General features: G+C 41.0%; 3 protein-coding genes across 4 annotated transcripts in view; all 3 read left to right on the top strand.

The window, feature by feature from the left end:
- Positions 1-5,343: 5,343 nt before the first annotated feature.
- On the top strand, positions 5,344-14,294 carry LOC140367123 (uncharacterized). 2 transcript variants are annotated; one of them, XM_072453462.1, is made up of 2 exons: positions 5,344-5,451; positions 12,072-14,294. In XM_072453462.1, the coding sequence occupies exon 2, from the start codon at positions 12,093-12,095 to the stop codon at positions 13,443-13,445; it is 1,353 nt and encodes a 450-aa protein (XP_072309563.1). In that variant the 5' UTR covers positions 5,344-5,451; positions 12,072-12,092; the 3' UTR covers positions 13,446-14,294. The 2 variants fall into 2 exon arrangements, with proteins under 2 accessions (XP_072309563.1, XP_072309564.1); XM_072453463.1 differs by having other exon boundaries at positions 5,369-5,451; positions 12,081-14,294.
- LOC140367128 (uncharacterized) overlaps positions 5,347-17,384 on the top strand; it is a 142,407-nt gene continuing 130,369 nt past the window's right edge. Inside the window, exon 1 of the mRNA XM_072453469.1 lies at positions 5,347-5,451. The gene's annotated coding sequence lies outside the window, so the exon portion shown is untranslated. The remainder of the gene's footprint in view (positions 5,452-17,384) is intronic.
- Positions 5,361-17,384, top strand: part of LOC140366860 (uncharacterized) — a 195,683-nt gene continuing 183,659 nt past the window's right edge. Inside the window, exon 1 of the mRNA XM_072453046.1 lies at positions 5,361-5,451. The gene's annotated coding sequence lies outside the window, so the exon portion shown is untranslated. The remainder of the gene's footprint in view (positions 5,452-17,384) is intronic.

Raw genomic sequence — 17,384 nt, 5'->3', positions numbered from 1 at the left:
TTTCATGTTTTTATTTTTTGAACTAGTCGGCACTGTTGCGACGGGCGTTATTGCAACCTCCATTTAATTGGAGTTCGGGCTGAGCCGATCACGTCTATGTCCCCATGTGTGACATTCATCAATGTTAGGGGGTCAAAAATGCCCGAGTTGTGGCAAAATTTTACCATGCAAAACAATAATAAGAATAAGAAACCATGGCAAGAACAATGTCTCGATCCATTCCATTCTGGAAGGCTCGAGCCAATAAGAAACCATGGCAAGAACAAAGACTCGTCGCATTCCATTCCATGGAATGGCTCGAGCCAAATATAGAACTTATACTTTTGTCAGTTCCTTATCACTGTTGAGAGTGGTGTTTTTTTCAGAAAAAAAATTGAATAATTTTCACAAGCTTCAGTGAGTTATGAAATGAACAGGACTTTACTGTTGGGGAGACAAAATATGTTTTAGTCATGGCCCAAATTGATCAGCAGGGGTTGTAATGCTCCTACACAACATTCCTGGGAAAGTAATTGGCTCTAAAAATGGTAGTTTGGGTCAGTTCACTAAAAGGGCAACAGTTCACACCTGAGAACTTCATAACCGTCTTGTGACAGGCAAGTGACTAATGTCTGAACAAGCAAACAGAAACAGGAACATTCAGCAAAAACATTTGGGATCTTTAAAGATCCCATATCATGCCATTTTTCCCGTTTCGTAGTCTACCCTAAGGGTATATTTGATCATAATAAGTGTTGTGCAACACCCATAGCATAACAGTTATAAAATATCACTCATATCTTGGACCCCGCTCACAAACCTGGAAATGCAGATGGCTTAGTTTGAGATTTGCCTCCACCCTCGCCAAGAGCGATCTGCCTCCCCCACCCACCCCGTGACGTAGTCTCAGCGTGGAGAAAATGGGGGTGTAAACAGAGGTCGGTACACAGTGCATGACACAGCGGCAAACGGGAATTCCAAGTTATCAAAGAATAAAAGCAAATATAGCCGCAAGCGGTAATGGTCGGCCCTTAGAAGTATAAAGTGTCAGCTCAGCATGCAACAGACCGTGAAGCTTAGAATACTTACAAAACTTTTGATGGTCAACCCCTGAAGATTCAGTCTCAACAAATTTCAGGTTAATCGGGTTAACGCCCAAGAAGGAGTTCGTAAAAGTATAAATTGTCAGCATGTTCACATTTCAGAGATTTGACAATTTTCCCAGTGGAATAACATGGGCTACGGCTAAGTTGTAACAGATATGACATGGGTCCCTTTTACTTTTTTGATCAGGATAACAAAATGGAATGTTAGGGGGTTGGTCCCGAGCAGATTTAACTTAATTGTAGGTTCCACCCCACAAGTTCAAAGGTTAACAAGGCTAGATCAGGGGTGCCCAATACGTCAATCGCAGAGGCAGTCAATCGCGCCGAAATGCGCTGAAAGGTGCCGCAGCGCAAGAGCGCTGGAAAGATCCGGCAAAGCAAGGGGGCCCCACCGCTGACGGCGCTGGAGCGCAAAGTAGTGAGTGTGGCTCGCAAAGTGGTGCCACGGAACGCACAAGCTCAAAGGAGGGGAGGAGGAGAGGAAGAGAGGGGGAGAGGGAAAGGGAGGGAAAGAGAGGATATAGGTCGTTCCAGAGCGTAATCTTACCTGTAAATGCGTTTTTATTCTTCACAAATGTTTTTTGTTGGCCTGAGCCAAAGCAAAGTTTCAAGCCCCTCCCCCGAACGTTACCATGGAGCTGATCCCACTAATAAATGATATAATGCTTAAAAGAGCTACCATGAGGGGCCAATAAGCATACTTTTATATGATTTAATTGCATTTTTGGCCATTTCATTTTTAAATTAATATGCTGTATTAAAGAGTGGGGAAGTTTATTGTTATTAAAAAATTTAAAAATGTTGGCACTGACAGCAAGAAACCAAATAAATTACACATCAATAAAACACACACTTTGCTTTGCTAACATATCTGGGGTGCGGAGTTTATACACTCACCGTATTTATAGTCGCGGCGGAGAGGAGGGGGGCGCAAAGTGTTTTCTTCTTCCTAGGGGGAAGATTGATTATCAGAAAATAATTAAGAAGCACTGCTATAGCCTAATTATGGATAAACAAAAATAAAACCTGTTTGATACTGACAAAAAAATAATACTAAATTATTCTATAGGTAGATCTTCGGCCTTTGTTGAATATGAGCCAAAAATGTGTGGGCACCCCTGCTCTGGATCTTTCCTGCAGCGCAGCGGACCAGGCTCTCCCCGCCTCCTCTCCTCGCCTCCTCTCCCTGCCTCCTCTCCCCGCCTCCTCTCCCCCTGCCTCCGCTGACCCCAGGAATACAAATAAGCTGTGTCAGCGACAGCAGCATTGGAACAAAAGAAGTCGCCGCGGCTCCTCTCACTGGATGTTTTCATCATTTGAGTATTTATCCGTTAAAATGGAGCTAAAACAGTCTCCATCCATTCTCTTCATTGTTTTATACAAGCCTCTCCAGCACTGCCAACGTTTTATTGATGATTTTACTGAGATGTTTCAGACGTATGCACAGACTTTGATGGTTTGGTCATTACAGGTGATTTCAATGTGCATGTGGATAATATTTGTGATAGGAATGCTAATGAGCTTGATGCTGTCCTTGAAACCTTCAGTCTTACTCAGCATGTGAGTGGCCCCACCCACAGCAGAGTGGCGCCATCCACAGCGGAGTGGCCCCACCCACAGCAGAATGGCCCCACCCAGAGCAGAGTGGCCCCAGCCACAGCAGAGGGCACACTCTAGATCTCATAATTACAAAGGGGTTAAATATTTCAAATGTCAATGTGGTCGATGCTGCTCTGTCTGATCATTTCTCTGTCTTCTTTGATATGTCTTCTTTGTTTGTTTTTCCCAAACCACTGGCTGGTCCTGCAGTTGTTCAGAAGCTGGTCCTGCAGCTGGTCAGAGGAGACACTTAAATGATGGCACAGACGCACCGTTTATGGAAATGATAAACTTTGAAAATGTCTCATGTTCAAGTGTAAATTAATTTGTTGAACTCTGTTACATCTAGTGCAGGTGTGTCCAAATATAGGTCGGACTGCTAAATCACACAACAATTTTATGTTTTATCTCTATAAGATCAACAAAAAATTCACAGTGGCACAATTCAACATCAGAAATCAACATAAGATATTTTTACTGCTCTGAACGTAAAGTCCTAACAATATTACATGACTAAAAGCAGGACAAAAGTACTAAAACACAGTGTTTACCAAACATTTGACTCGACTAGTGCAAAGCAGACCTTAGACAAGACCAGGGTTAAACCAAGACTAAACAAACCATATCTACCAGAACAACATGGATAAACTATATATCCTCGCCCCGCCTCACGCTGCCTCATGAGACGTCGCCTCATGAGACGTCTCCTCACACCACGTCTCCTCACACCATGTCTCGACCCTCTTCACAGCTTCAGAATATGAGATTTTATTTACTTTCCTCAGATTATCAATCTGATCTTCCAGTTTTCCTCTTGGACAAACAGATGATCCGACTCTGTGATTCCCTTTACAGCACGTTGGTTCTACCTAACGGAATATTCTACACTCTTCAAAATCACATTCATACTTTCCACAATTTGCACATCTCTTTTTCCCTCAACACACCGTCACAACATGGCCATATTATTGGCAAGCAAAACATCTTACAGGAGGTTGTTCAAAAGGTCTTATTCGATAACAAACTGAGACATCCACTAACAGAGACATCCCAGACCCCGCCCCTACATTTAGAACAATATCATTGACCATCACATTAAACAGAACTTGACTCATTACACTCCCTTGGGGCGTGCCATTATCAATACTCACTACTTGAGATAAAGTGCTGCCTACTCTGACTTGAACACTAGGGTCTTGTAAAAATGCCCAGATCAAATTTAAAGTGCCTCGAATGCCTGCATCATACAGTTTAATGATCAGCCCCTCCCTCCACAGCATGTCATAGGCCTTCTCAATATCCAAGAACACAGCAACAAGAACCTCTTTACATGCATGTGATTTTATAATGTCACTGGGCTGCACTGAGGAGAATGTTGAGAACTGGCATTTGTCTGACTTCACCATTCACCTTTTTCATCACAGTTGTCACACACTGTCTTTACAGCAAGAAGGGCGCCTCTCGCCTGAAATAATGTATTTGAATGTGTAATATGACATAGGTCTCTGCAACTGGTATAATTTACAATCAGTTATGTTGAAGGATAAACCCAGGTGGTTAGAAATGTACCTGTCTGTAACAGCGAGTGAGTAAAGCTGACTCCAAGACAACATATTTTCTTCTCTTATTAAATGCTTCTTCCTCATCTGATCAGTTGAACACAGAAAATAAATGATTATATGACTTAATAAAGTAGTTGGGTGATATTGGTAAATTACTTGGTATTTTCACTCATGAAACTTACTTCATCTCATCAAACTGACAGCTTTGATCATTGAATACATCGTCTAGTGCAGGGGTGGGCAATTATTTTCCTCCGAGGGCCATATTCAAATCCAGGCAAGTAGCGGAGGGCCGGCCCGCCATCATTGGTGTGAAAAAAAATAAATCCAAAAAATTAAATATCAAATAAAATATCACTTTTCTGTCAAATATAGGCTATTGAATCTATTATTTAATTTATTTAACGTCATAGGTATTAAGGATACACGTGCAGACAGATGCCTGAGGGCAAAAAAGATTATTATTATTATTTTTTTAAATATTACTTGAACAAGCTTGGCGGGCCGGATTGAAAGGCACTTTGGGCCGGATCCGGCCCGCGGCCCATAGTTTGCCCACCCCTGGTCTAGTGGAACATTTGGAGAAATCATCATCAACTAAATATTATTATAAACCTGGTTTAGTCCTGGTTTAGACCTGGTTTAGTCCGGGTTTAGTGCTGGTTTAGTCCTGGTTTTGATCCTGGTTTAGTCCTGGTTTGGTCCTGGTTTAGTCCTGGATTTAGTCCTGGTTTAGTCCTGGTTTAGTCCTGGTTTAGTCCTGGGTTTAGTCCTGGTTTAGCGTAGTTTAGTCCTGGTGTAGCCTTTTCACGTGACACACGCTTCCTCTCGTGGAATACAGACCTCACAGTCCCGGGACAGGGGGGCGGGGCTTCAGAAGAGAAATGTAATAAAAACGATGAAATATGATTAGAGATAAAGGTCCTCCAACACCAGCTTTACTCTGATTTATATTAAACAGAAAATCTAGGTATAATTTAAAATGTGTTTTCCTCTGTGCAGATATTGACTCTATTTGTTTTCTTTTCTCACCGGATGTGACGAAAGGTAGCTCCACCCACTCCTGTGCCTCCGGAAAATAATACATCCATGCTCCGGAAGCAAATGTTCTCCACACGGCGTCTGCTGCTGGACTCTCTCGGTTTCATCGCTTTGCTCTGATTAAACCCAAGACCTACAACGGCTCCAACTCAACACAGCCGAAGGTAAGTGGAGAATGACATTATATTTGTACAGGAATGTGTTTCATTCACTTATATCCAGCGTTTAGGACAACGTTTTAACTTGTTTGTGACGTTAGCTAGTCGGCTAACGCTACAAACCTAAAACAACAACGCAAATGAAATAAACTCTTTTCATCGGCTCGGCTGGATGTGAAGTGAATTACTGAGAGTGTGTTTCTACTATTGCTTTACACATTTATTGCTGCGTATGAAAGATAAACGTGTTTCAACCGTTGTCCCGGCAACAGTACATAGCGTCTTGCTCCTTGTCATTTAGCGAGTGGGAAACGACACTTTTACCGAGTAAGCTAGCTGCGATCTCGGACACTAAAACAGTATTAAAAGTCCCATAACATGCAAAATCGACTTTTCAGAGCTTTTAACTTTCTTACATTGCTATTTGTGCTTCATATATGTACCCAGAGTGTTTTTTTTAATTGATTCCCGCAGTGTTTAGCTATATTGCAGATCTCCTTTCCTCGAATCTCCAAACTGACGGGGGTGTCTACAAGACCGCGTCATACCCACAGGCACGCGTCATCATCCCCCCTCCCCCCTCTCCACCACGTAGGATAGACTACGAAACGTGAAAAAAAGCACGTTATGGCACCTTAAAATTCCCAAAAGTTGGTCAGTTTTTGTCTGTTCAAATCACGCTTGGCAAGATGAAAAGGCTTCCTTCTACAGGAGATGAGCAGTAAAAGGTCAAATATGAAGTGGAGCTACGTTAGCTTACGTTTTTCTTGATGAAATCCGTCTGAATGGCGAGCCGAGAGTAATTCAGGAGCAAGTGTCCTTCCTCCATGTCTTTCTTCATAGTTGCAGCGTTTGTCGCGCAAAATTACATGGACCCGTTGCTTGTTGATGCCACAGTTATTGAGCATTTTTCCTTAATCTGTTTGATGCGCTCGGCTGTGACATGCAGGATCGCATGGCGCAAAATAAAACTAAAGTTTAATGCCGTAAAGTGTGGGCTTCACGGCAGTAAAATGTGGTGATCCATTCATGCATTATTATAATATACAGAGGTGAAAGACTAATAATAAGCTTGAAATGTATAGCGCTGATCAAACTAATAAGAGTAACATGTATATCCGATCACTAATCAGGACGCAACATCCGATTTCGGTCGAGTCTGAAACCACGTGATCGGATCGGGACATCCCTAATCAATACACCACTTTAAACCACATTTTATTTTTCCTCTATTTAATGGTTTTGATTGTGCTTGGATTGTCTAAATATGATTTTTTTTTTTGTCACATACTTTATATTAAAGGTCTATCTTTTTAAGTAGTACAAATATCAAATAAATAAAACTATTGCCCTTTATTTATATCATTTGATGAGTCATCGTTAATTACATCCCCAATTGTTCTTTTTACATATTGACAAAAAAGTCACGTTTAGAAGGTTTGAGTAAAATTTCCATTCTTTCTTTGATATGGATCAACAGGAGAAAAAGTGGGTGGAGCTTGTGAACAATATTGACAGCTTCTGAACACAATAAATAGCTTATGCTCGCCACATTTAAAGGTGAGTTTATTTGTAAGCACATTTCATACACAAGGCAATTCAAAGTGCTTCACAACAGGAAAAAATGCATTCAGAAATAAAAGAAGAGTGCAAAGAAAAATCCTTTCAGTCATATGTACAGCTAAACAAAACAGTTTTATCTTAGATTTGAACATCAGAGTAGAAACTGTCTCACATCTTCAGGAAGAATATTCCAGATTTTAACTGCATAAAACTGAAACCCAGATTCCCCATGTTTAGTCCTGACTCTGGCACCAGCAGGAGGCCGTTACAGTAGTCTAATCTACTGGAGATAAAGGCGTGGATAAGTCTCTCCAAATCTGGTTTGGACACTATATTTTTGATTTGGGCAATGTTTTTTAGATGGTAAAAAGCTGCTGATGTTATTGATTTGATGTGGCTGTTAAAGTTCAAGTCTGAGTCCATTATTACCCTCAGATTTCTAACTTGGTTTGTAGGTTTTAGAGCGCGACTCTGCAGGTGACCGCTAATACTTTCTCTTTGTTTCTGTGGCCAAAGACGATGATTTCATTCTTGTCTGAGTTCAGCTGGAGAAAGTTATTTTGCATCCACTCACTGATCTGTTGGATGCAGTGACAGTGTGAATCCACTGGTCCATATTCACCTGCCGACAGTGAAACATAGATCTGACTTGTCTGCATCATTGTTATAGGGTCACCTGACTGAAAAACATCAAATGAGTTGTTTATTAAGAGGAAATCTGTGAGCTGTTGTAAACAAACCTTTTCAAGGACTTTGCCCCAAAATGGCAGATTAGAGATGGGCCGGTAATGACTCAGTACTGCGGCATCAAGACTGCTCTTCTTTAGGAGAGGCTTTATGACCGCAGTTTTCAAAGACATTGGGAATGTTCTAGATTGAAGCGACTATGTGAGTGAGTGGTGCTAATAAACTGTTCAGCACAGACTTTAGAAATCTGGTGGGTCACACGTGGAGGCAGCATGTTAGATGAACTCAGACTGGTGATGATCTAGGTGGTTTTAGGGTAATTTTTCGCATTGTGGGATTTATATAATTTTTAATGCCCTGAACTTTGTCATTAAAGAATAATGCAAACTCATTACACTTGGCTGTGGAATTGAGTTCTAACGGCAGCTGAGCTGGAGAGTTTGTTCATCTGTTACTGTGGCAAACAGGACACGCCAGTTGTTACTGCAGCTTCAAATTATTTCAGACACTTTTTTTCTGAATTTACATAAAATGAGGTTGTACATGTTCAGCTTCTCTTTGAAATCTCTTTTTGACCCTGGAGCTTTGACTTGCGCCATTTCCGTTCGGCCCTGCGGCACTCCCTTTTCTGTGCCTTGACCGAATCATCATTTCTCCATGGCGCCTTCTGCTTATTTTTAACCATTTTAGCCTTCATAGGGGCATTGGTGTCCAGAACATTCAAAACACTAGATGTAACAGAATTCAACAAATCATTTACATTAGAACATGAGACATTTTCAAAATTTATCATTTCCATAAACAGTGCTTCTGTGCCATCATGTATGTGTCTCCTCTGAACAGCTGCAGGACCAGCCTGTGAACAGCTGCAGGACCAGCCGGTGGTTTGGGAAAAACATGTCAAAGACATGTCAAAGAAGACACAGAAATGATCAGACAGAGCAGCATCGACCACGTTGACATTGACACATTGACCACATATTTACCCCCTTTGTAATTATGAGATCTAGAGTGTGCCCTCTGCTGTGGGTGGGGCCACTCACATACTTCCCAACTTAATTACTATCCTTGGGTGGAGATAACACTTAAAAAAGCTGGAGATTGCCCCCCCCCCTAAGCGGGAGATTTCTAATTTTGTCAGAATTAACAGAATTTAACACTAATAATACGAGCCACATGACTCTTAGGACGCATATTCGCTCCATAGTATGTTTCTGTATTAAACAAATTATTAAGTGTAGAATCGATATTCACTGTTGGTGCCACTATTTTTGCCAACGCTCGTGTCGTTCACTATCATGTTGTAGATATATCGACCTGCTTTGAATTCTGGGATGGAAACACCCAGCAGCGTAATCACAACAAACATGGCGGCGCCCGTGTCCCCTGTATGTTCCCCCCGCTCGCCTTCGCTACCAAAAATAATAGCTAACGGCGTAGAAAAGGTCGATTTTTGATTTTTCGATTGAAAATCTTCAAATCGGGTTGATCAGGAGACTAAATCTCCTGATCGAGTTGATCGGGAGAGTTGGGAAGTATATAGCGTTTCTGTCACAAATATTATCCACATGCACATTGAAATCACCTGTAATGACCAAACCATCAAAGTCTGTGCATACGACTTAAACATCTCAGTAAAATCATCAATAAAACGTTGGCAGTGCTGGGGAGGCTTGTATAAAACAATGAAGAGAATGGATAGACTGTAAGCTACATTATAAAGGATACATACTCAAACGATGAAAACACCCCAAAAGACAACCTGTGGGTAATTATTTCATCTCTAAAGATTGGACAGACTCCACCCCCCTTTTTGTTTTCTCGTGTTTCAGATTAAAACTTGAAGTTGGGTGGAGTAGATTCTATTAGAACTACATTTCCTGTGTTTTTGTCAAGCCATGTTTCAGTTAAAAATATAACATCAAGATTATAAGAATAAATAAAATTATTAATTAAGATTGATTTGTTGCATAAGGATCTGACATTTAGCACAGCAAGTTTCAGACTAGTTTCAGTGGGACTGGGCCTTTTCACAGGGAATATGAATCACATTTGTCAGATTGGGCAGCCTGGCTCGCATTTTGTTTTCCCATCTGTGTGATGTGACTACAGAAATAGCACTAGGGTTTTTGTTTTTTTACACAGGGCCCAGGGTTGGTTTGATTTTTAATATGATAATAAGTCCCGGCACCGCTGAGACCCAATGCATCCTATCCATGGGAGATACCAGGTGGTGCCTTATCATGCAAAATTTACTTTTCTTAGTTTTAAAACTTTTTACAGTGCTATTGGTGCCAAAAAGTGTTTTTTGTAGGGATTGTATATCTTATGATATTTGAAAAATAGGAAACATTGTTTCCTATCTGAACATTATTCTTTCTTTCTTCTTCTCTGGAACAACCCCACTATTTTTCACCCAGTGAACATTGATGAAAAGTCACACAAATTTGTACACCTCTAAAAAGCGTGCCTCTCTACATTCTGGCCATTTCCCTTTTCTAAAATTAAAAAAATTGACACATAAGCACCCCCAAATATACAAAAAATGTATTGAGAGATAGCAAATGGTCCCCCAAAAAATCTCATCATAGATTCATGAAGTTTGGCGCCGGGTTAGACAAGAGAAGTAAAAACTATTGTTACGGCAACACCGGCCAACAGAATGTTTGCCAGATTGGATAAAAATTTGCTAAGCATGACTGGAGTTTTTTTTTTTTTCAAACGTCATACTTTTACGAACTCCTCCTGGGCTTCTGCCCAAAACAGCTGACATTTTATAAAAAAGGTGTTGAGGAGTGGGACATCAAATGTTATACAAATTAGTTAGATATCTGTCATGGTCTCCTTTTGGCGAAGCCGCAAACTGTAGCTAAAATTTCAGAAATTTGTCCAAGATATGGGTGATATTTCATAACCATTATGTTATGGGTGTTGTACAACACTTATTATGATCAAATATACCCTTAGGGTTAGAGCTGGGTTGAAATAATTGATTTTCCGATTTTTAATCGATTCGCATATTAATGACCGATTAACAATTCATACTTTTTTTTTTTTTAATTAAAATTCTTTTCTACATTTCCCGCAGTGAACTTCAATCTACCTTCAAGAAAGATAATTCAGGACTCCTGAATTATCTTTCTTGAAGGTAGATTTACCCTTAACCTTTTCATCAGTCTTCCATCAGTAACTACCAATACTTGTAAGATTTGCTGTTTAATATTGATATAATACTAGTTTTAGTATGTTGCTTCTCTACACAGTCATGAAGTGAAGGAAACAGTTCAAATACATTTTTCATTTTTAATAACATTAACCCCCGGATCGAATCGGAAATCAGATCGAAATCGGAGCGAATCGGATGGAATCTGAGAAATCGGAAAAAAACGATTTTGAAAAATAAAAATCGGAATCGATTCTTGAAATTTGAAACGAAACCCAGCTCTACTTAGGGTAGACTACAAATTGGGTAAACTGGCATGATATGGGATCTTTAAAGATCCTAAATGTTTTTGCTGAATGTTCCTGTTTCGGTTTGCTTGTTCAGACATTAGTCACTTGTCTGTCACAAGACGGTTATGACGTTATCTCAGCTGTGAACTGTTGCCCTTTTTGTGAACTGACCCAAACTACCATTTTTAGAGCCACTAACATTCCCAGGAATGTTGTGTAGGGGCATTGCGACTCCTGCTGACCAATTTGTGCCATGACTAAAACATATTTTGTCTCCAATGTTGTCCAATGTTTCATCAGCGTTTTTGTTGTGTGTCTCTTGAAGAAGAAACAATGTGCTTTTGTTTTGGTCGAGTCTCTCAAAACCCTAGCATTGAGAGATGGCTGCGGCCCCATGAGTTTGAGTCCGGCTTTCACCTGTTTGCTGCATGTCATTCCCCAGTCTCATTCCCATTTCACGCTGCACTGTCCTGTCAAAGCCTACAGGCAAAAAAATCCTTCGTCGAAAAAAGTACTCAGATTGTAAAATACAAAGGATCAAACATGATTCTCCCACTTCACACACATTCACACAAAAAACATTTATTTGTTTCACTGTATGTTCATTAATGTTGCAACATCTTTTTTCTAAATCCTTGCCAAAATGTTGAATGTAAACATGTTAAAATGACAGAGCTCTGGGTCAGACTGGTTTGATATTGTAGGTCCTCACCCAAAGCCAGAGCCTGTTACACTGTCCACATTCTTATAGAAACTGTAAAGTCCTGTTAATTTCATAACTCACTGAAGCTTTTGAAAATGACTTATATTGTCCATAACAACACCACTCTCCATAGTGATGAGGAACTGACAAAAGTACAAAGTAAAGTTCTTTATTTAAGACTATCATTACTTTACGTCTTTTTTTTCTGTGTCCATGGCAGATCTAAAAGTCCATCAGAAGAATGGGATTCACCTGTGACAAGTGTGGAAAGACATGGATGTCTGCTTCTGCACTCAAGAAACACTGCAGAACTCACACAGGAGAAAAGCCATATGAGTGTGACCAGTGTGGAAACAGTTTTTCTACAGCAGGCATTCTCAAGACCCACACAAGAATCCACACTGGAGAGAAACCTTACAGCTGTGATATTTGTGAGAAGGAATTTTCAAGATCAAGCCACTTAATATCACACATGAGAGTTCACACTGGAGAGAAACCTTTCACCTGTGCTGTTTGTGAGAGGGTATTTTCAGACTCCAGTAGCTTAATAAAACACATGAGAATCCACACTGGAGAGAAGCCATTTAAGTGTGACCAGTGTAAAAATGCTTTTAGAACATCATATGAACGCTCGATTCACTACCGAACTCACACTGGAGAAAAACCATACAAGTGTGACCAGTGTGGAAACCGTTTCTCTCAAACAGGTTCTCTCAAAAAACACTCCAGAATCCACACTGGAGAGAAACCTTACAGCTGTGATGTTTGTGAGAAGGCATTTTCAGACTCCAGTAGCTTAATAAAACACATGAGAATCCACACTGGAGAGAAGCCATTTAAGTGTGACCAGTGTGAAAAGGCTTTTAGAACATCATCTGACCTCTGCAAACATTACCAAACCCACACAGGAGAAAAACCATACGAGTGTGACCAGTGTGGAAACAGTTTTTCAACAGCAGGTACTCTCAAGATCCACTGCAGAATCCACTCTGGAGAGAAACCTTACAGCTGTGATGTCTGTGAGAAGGTATTTTCAACCTCAGGCAGCTTATTATCACACATGAAAATCCACACTGGAGAGAAATCTTACAGCTGTGATTTTTGTGAGATGGCATTTTCAGAATCAAGCTGCTTGATAAAACACATGAGAATCCACACTGGAGAGAAACCTTACAGCTGTGATGTTTGTGAGAAGGCATTTTCCCACTCTAGCAGCTTAATACCACACATGAGAGTCCACACTGGAGAGAAACCTTACAGCTGTGATGTTTGTGAGAAGGCATTTTCAGACTCAAGTACCTTAATAAAACACATGAGAATCCACACTGGAGAGAAACCTTTTAAGTGTGACCAGTGTGAAAAGGCTTTTAGAACATCATCTGACCTCTCCAAACATTACCGAACCCACACAGGTGAAAAACCATACGAGTGTGACCAGTGTGGAAACAGTTTTTCAACAGCAGGTACTCTTAAGACCCACTCCAGAATCCACTCTGGAGAGAAACCTTACAGCTGTAATGTCTGTGAGAAGGCATTTTCAAGATCAAGTAACTTAATAAAACACATGAGAGCCCACACTGTTGAAAAGCCTTAGTCTTATCAGATGCATCTGTTTTCATATCAAACACCTGCTAATGTTCATGTTTTACGATAAATGAGCTCGTAATCTGGACACCGTTTTTTATTTATTTAGAAAAACAGGACATTTTTTGACTTATCCAAGAGTCATTCTCAGTCTGCTGATCTAGTTTGAGAATGCAGATACTTATTCTACTCTGAGTAGGCCCCGCCCACCAGGCGCAACCTACAGATGTGTTTACAGTTTTACTTGATTATTCTCCTTTGTATCCTACCTGTAAAGGGCAATCAAACCTTAAGCTCCCTTGTCACTGAAAACCTGATTAGCATCAGAATGGCCAGGTCTTCTCCCGCCCCATGGCTTCAAGACACTATTTTATACGACAGGTATGTTGAACTTTAAACTTCCATTTCTGTTCAAAGAGGGATTCTCTTTCTGAACAAAATGGCCTTTGTAGGACATAATTGTCCAAAGAGACCTTTTAAAAGACACAACCTTTTCATCATTCAAGACACTGTTGCAGAAAACTAAGCAAAATGTTGGATGGGTGGAAGAATGTTCCCCATCCCCCATGTACCAACAACACTGTCATCACCACACCCCCCTCCCCCCCTTTGGGTCAACACCTCTGATAAAGAACACAGAGGACACCAAATGGGTCCAAGGACCTGACCCCTGTGGAGAAGTGGAATCGTCCACTGTAACAAATCCTCTTGTTCTGCTGGATGGAAACTTTCTCAGGATGAAGTCCTTAATGCTTTAATCATGCTTTAGTTTAGTTTTAGTTAAGAATTGTGTTTGAAATATGTTTGTCATATTCAATGTACTTCCTCATGACCTGCTAATGATGTGTGTTCATTGACATTGTTGCAGTATGTTGTTATGGTTACATGTAATTATGCTGGTTTAGGTTATATTTGTCCAAATTAGGAATATGTTTGACTGAGAGTACGCCCACTCTAGGCCACACCCCATTCACCCCAAACAAATCCAAAATAATTCCAATTAATGATTAGGATCGGGTTTGGCAATTTTATTTTTCTGAATATTCTTTGTAAATTTTTAATAAGAATATTGTGGCTCAAATATGAGAGATTCTTCAATTACTTTGAGGCTTTGTCAACCATTCACTCACCAATGCAAGTTCCTAGTCTGTGATTTTTGTTCACTGACAATGGCAATAAAAACGTTTCCTGATTCTGTTTTCACACATGTAAATGGATTTTGAGAAAATGTTTGCTGCAAAGAGGTACCAGAGGTGCAAGTCAAGATGGAGAAGACAACACCACAGACAGATCATCCAGGATTGGAGCCAACCTGTCTTAATCCATTAATATCATCTACAGTAAATATCTTGCAACTAAATAAATCCAACTCAATCTACTGATTTCCAAATCTTGTGAATTATTTTTCAATGCATCAGCGTTGACTGGTCTCTCAAAAGATTGACTGAGTGGTGGTGGTGGTGGTGGTGGTTCAGTCAGCTGGCTGTCCTGCTTGTTGTGGGGTGACTTCTCTTGTTCTCTCAGCAACAGATCAAAGCATTCATCAACGTATTCTGAAAAGGTCGGTAGAAATGAGAAGTAAGCAAAAATCATTTGATGCACTCACTTCAGTTTAGGTAAAATTACAAATTCATGGATGGTTTAAGTCCTGGGTTTAAGTCCTGGGTTTAAGTCCTGGGTTTAAGTCCTGGGTTTAAGTCCTGGGTTTAAGTCCTGGGTTTAAGTCCTGGGTTTAAGTCCTGGGTTTAAGTCCTGGGTTTAAGTCCTGGGTTTAAGTCCTGGGTTTAAGTCCTGGGTTTAAGTCCTGGGTTTAAGTCCTGGGTTTAAGTCCTGGGTTTAAGTCCTGGGTTTAAGTCCTGGGTTTAAGTCCTGGGTTTAAGTCCTGGGTTTAAGTCCTGGGTTTAAGTCCTGGGTTTAAGTCCGGTCGAGACCCTGTTTAGTCCTGGGTTTAGACGTGGGTTTTAGACGTGGGTTTTAGACGTGGGTTTTAGACGTGGGTTTTAGACGTGGGTTTTAGACGTGGGTTTTAGACGTGGGTTTTAGACGTGGGTTTTAGACGTGGGTTTTAGACGTGGGTTTTAGACGTGGGTTTTAGGCGTGGGTTTTAGACCTGGGTTTTAGACATGGGTTTTAGACATGGGTTTTAGACCCGGTCGCGATCTGGTCGAGATCCGGTCTAGACCGGGTCGAGATCCGGTCTAGACCGGGTCGAGGTCCGGTCTAGACCGGGTCGAGATCCGACTAAACAGGGTCTAGACTAAACCCAGGACTAAACAGGGTCTAGACCCTGATTTGTCCTGGGTTTCGTCCTAGGTTTAATCCTGGGTTTATTCCTGGTTTGGACCTGGTTTCAGTCCTGGGTTTAGTCCTGGGTTTTGTCCTGGGTTTTGTCCTGGGTTTTGTCCTGGGTTTAGTCCTGGGATTAGTTCTAGTCCTGGGTTTAGTCCTGGGTTTAGACCTGGGTTTTAGACGTGGGTTTAGACCGTCATTAGTCTAAGAGAAGAACTGGTGTGTGACAAACTGCATTTGTGAAGGGGTCTGTGATAAAATGTAAATATATGATTATATTTCTGTGATGTATTTTATCTGCATAATAGTGATATATTATCTGCATCATTAGTCTAAGAGAAGAACGGGTGTGTGACAAACTGCATTTGTGAAGGGGTCGTAAAGATGGGCCAAAGGATGTTTACCCGAGGGGGGTGACAGCCCAGAGGAGTTTGGGTAATGTTTACCCAAGGCTTGATCTCTACGTAAAAACACCAAGTGCCTTGATGTGAAGCTGACCAATGAGAAATGTGACCCGCCTATTCCAGAATATCTAATAAAACCAACCAGCATGGGAAAAAACAGGGTGAGACGCAGGAGGGTCAGCCAGGCTCCTTACAACGGCCTGGCTGACACAGCCCAGCGTTTTCTCCCAAGCTTGCCATACAAATGTCTGATCCTTCTGTGTCGTTTCATATTCTAAGTTGAATTGTGTTCTCTATGTGTTAAGGAATAGCATCGGTGCATGTCTCATCCCAAGGACATGTTTGTCTCATTTCTTGACATTTTCTGGTCCTATCGAGCCGGACGACCAGCTGCCCTTTGCGGGGATTGACGGGTGAATCGGTGAAGTCTGTGCACAGCTGAAAGAAGTCCACTTTTCCCCGTGGCCGCCCATCGCACCTCATTCTCTGCGAGGAGAGCGCGTCGTTTCGAAGCAGCAGGAGAACACAGGCGACGAAGAAGGTCAGACAAAACTTTGTGTGTGAAAGAGTTAGCCATAAAACGTTTTTATGCATTAGTTTGATATTTACTGGAAAAATATTATAGGCTTTTATGCCCAGTTAGGTGTAACTGAGGAAATGCCCAGTTAGGTGTTACTAAGGAAATGCCCAGTTAGGTGTTACTGAGGAAATGCCCAGTTTGATGTTACTGAGGAAATATTTTGGGGGTTGGCTTTGTGTAGATACACACATAAAGGAGTTAAATTGCTCACCACGAGTTAAGTTTCTCACCGAAAGAAAGTTATGATGCCTTATGCCGAGTTGTTACTGACATAAAGATGTGTGAATGTAAGCGCTGTGCACGAGCGAAGTAAGTAAGAGAGAAGTGTGGATGTGTGAATGAGGATTAATAAGTGATTAACTAACAAGTGTGAATCACAATTAATCATACAAGGGTCACAAGGCGTTATTCTGAGAGATCTAAAATTTGCAGTCATGGGTGAATCTTAAACACCACGTTTATGTCCGGAGGAATCTAATAAGGAATTTTCTCTAGAAGCTTGACATTGACCGTGACTGTAAAGCAAGTAGCATTTCTCTCAGACGACGAGACCACATAATGCCAGAATTATCACCCCAAACTGTAAAAAGACGAAGGAAAAGTCATAAGAGGATTTTGGAGGGAGACTTCCAGTGTACTCAGATGACGTGGCAGAGAGGGGGAGATAAGGGGGGTC

The sequence above is a fragment of the Eucyclogobius newberryi genome, unplaced genomic scaffold (genome assembly GCF_026437365.1).
Source record: "Eucyclogobius newberryi isolate DKJ021-1_F unplaced genomic scaffold, fEucNew1.0.hap1 SCAF_2, whole genome shotgun sequence".
Taxonomy (NCBI): Eukaryota; Metazoa; Chordata; class Actinopteri; order Gobiiformes; family Gobiidae; genus Eucyclogobius; species Eucyclogobius newberryi.
This window is presented reverse-complemented; position numbering and strand designations above follow the sequence as displayed.

Bases quoted from the DNA above. Each gene is read 5' to 3' on its own strand.
- LOC140367123 (XM_072453462.1), top strand. From the start codon at position 12,093: ATGGGATTCACCTGTGACAAGTGTGGAAAGACATGGATGTCTGCTTCT.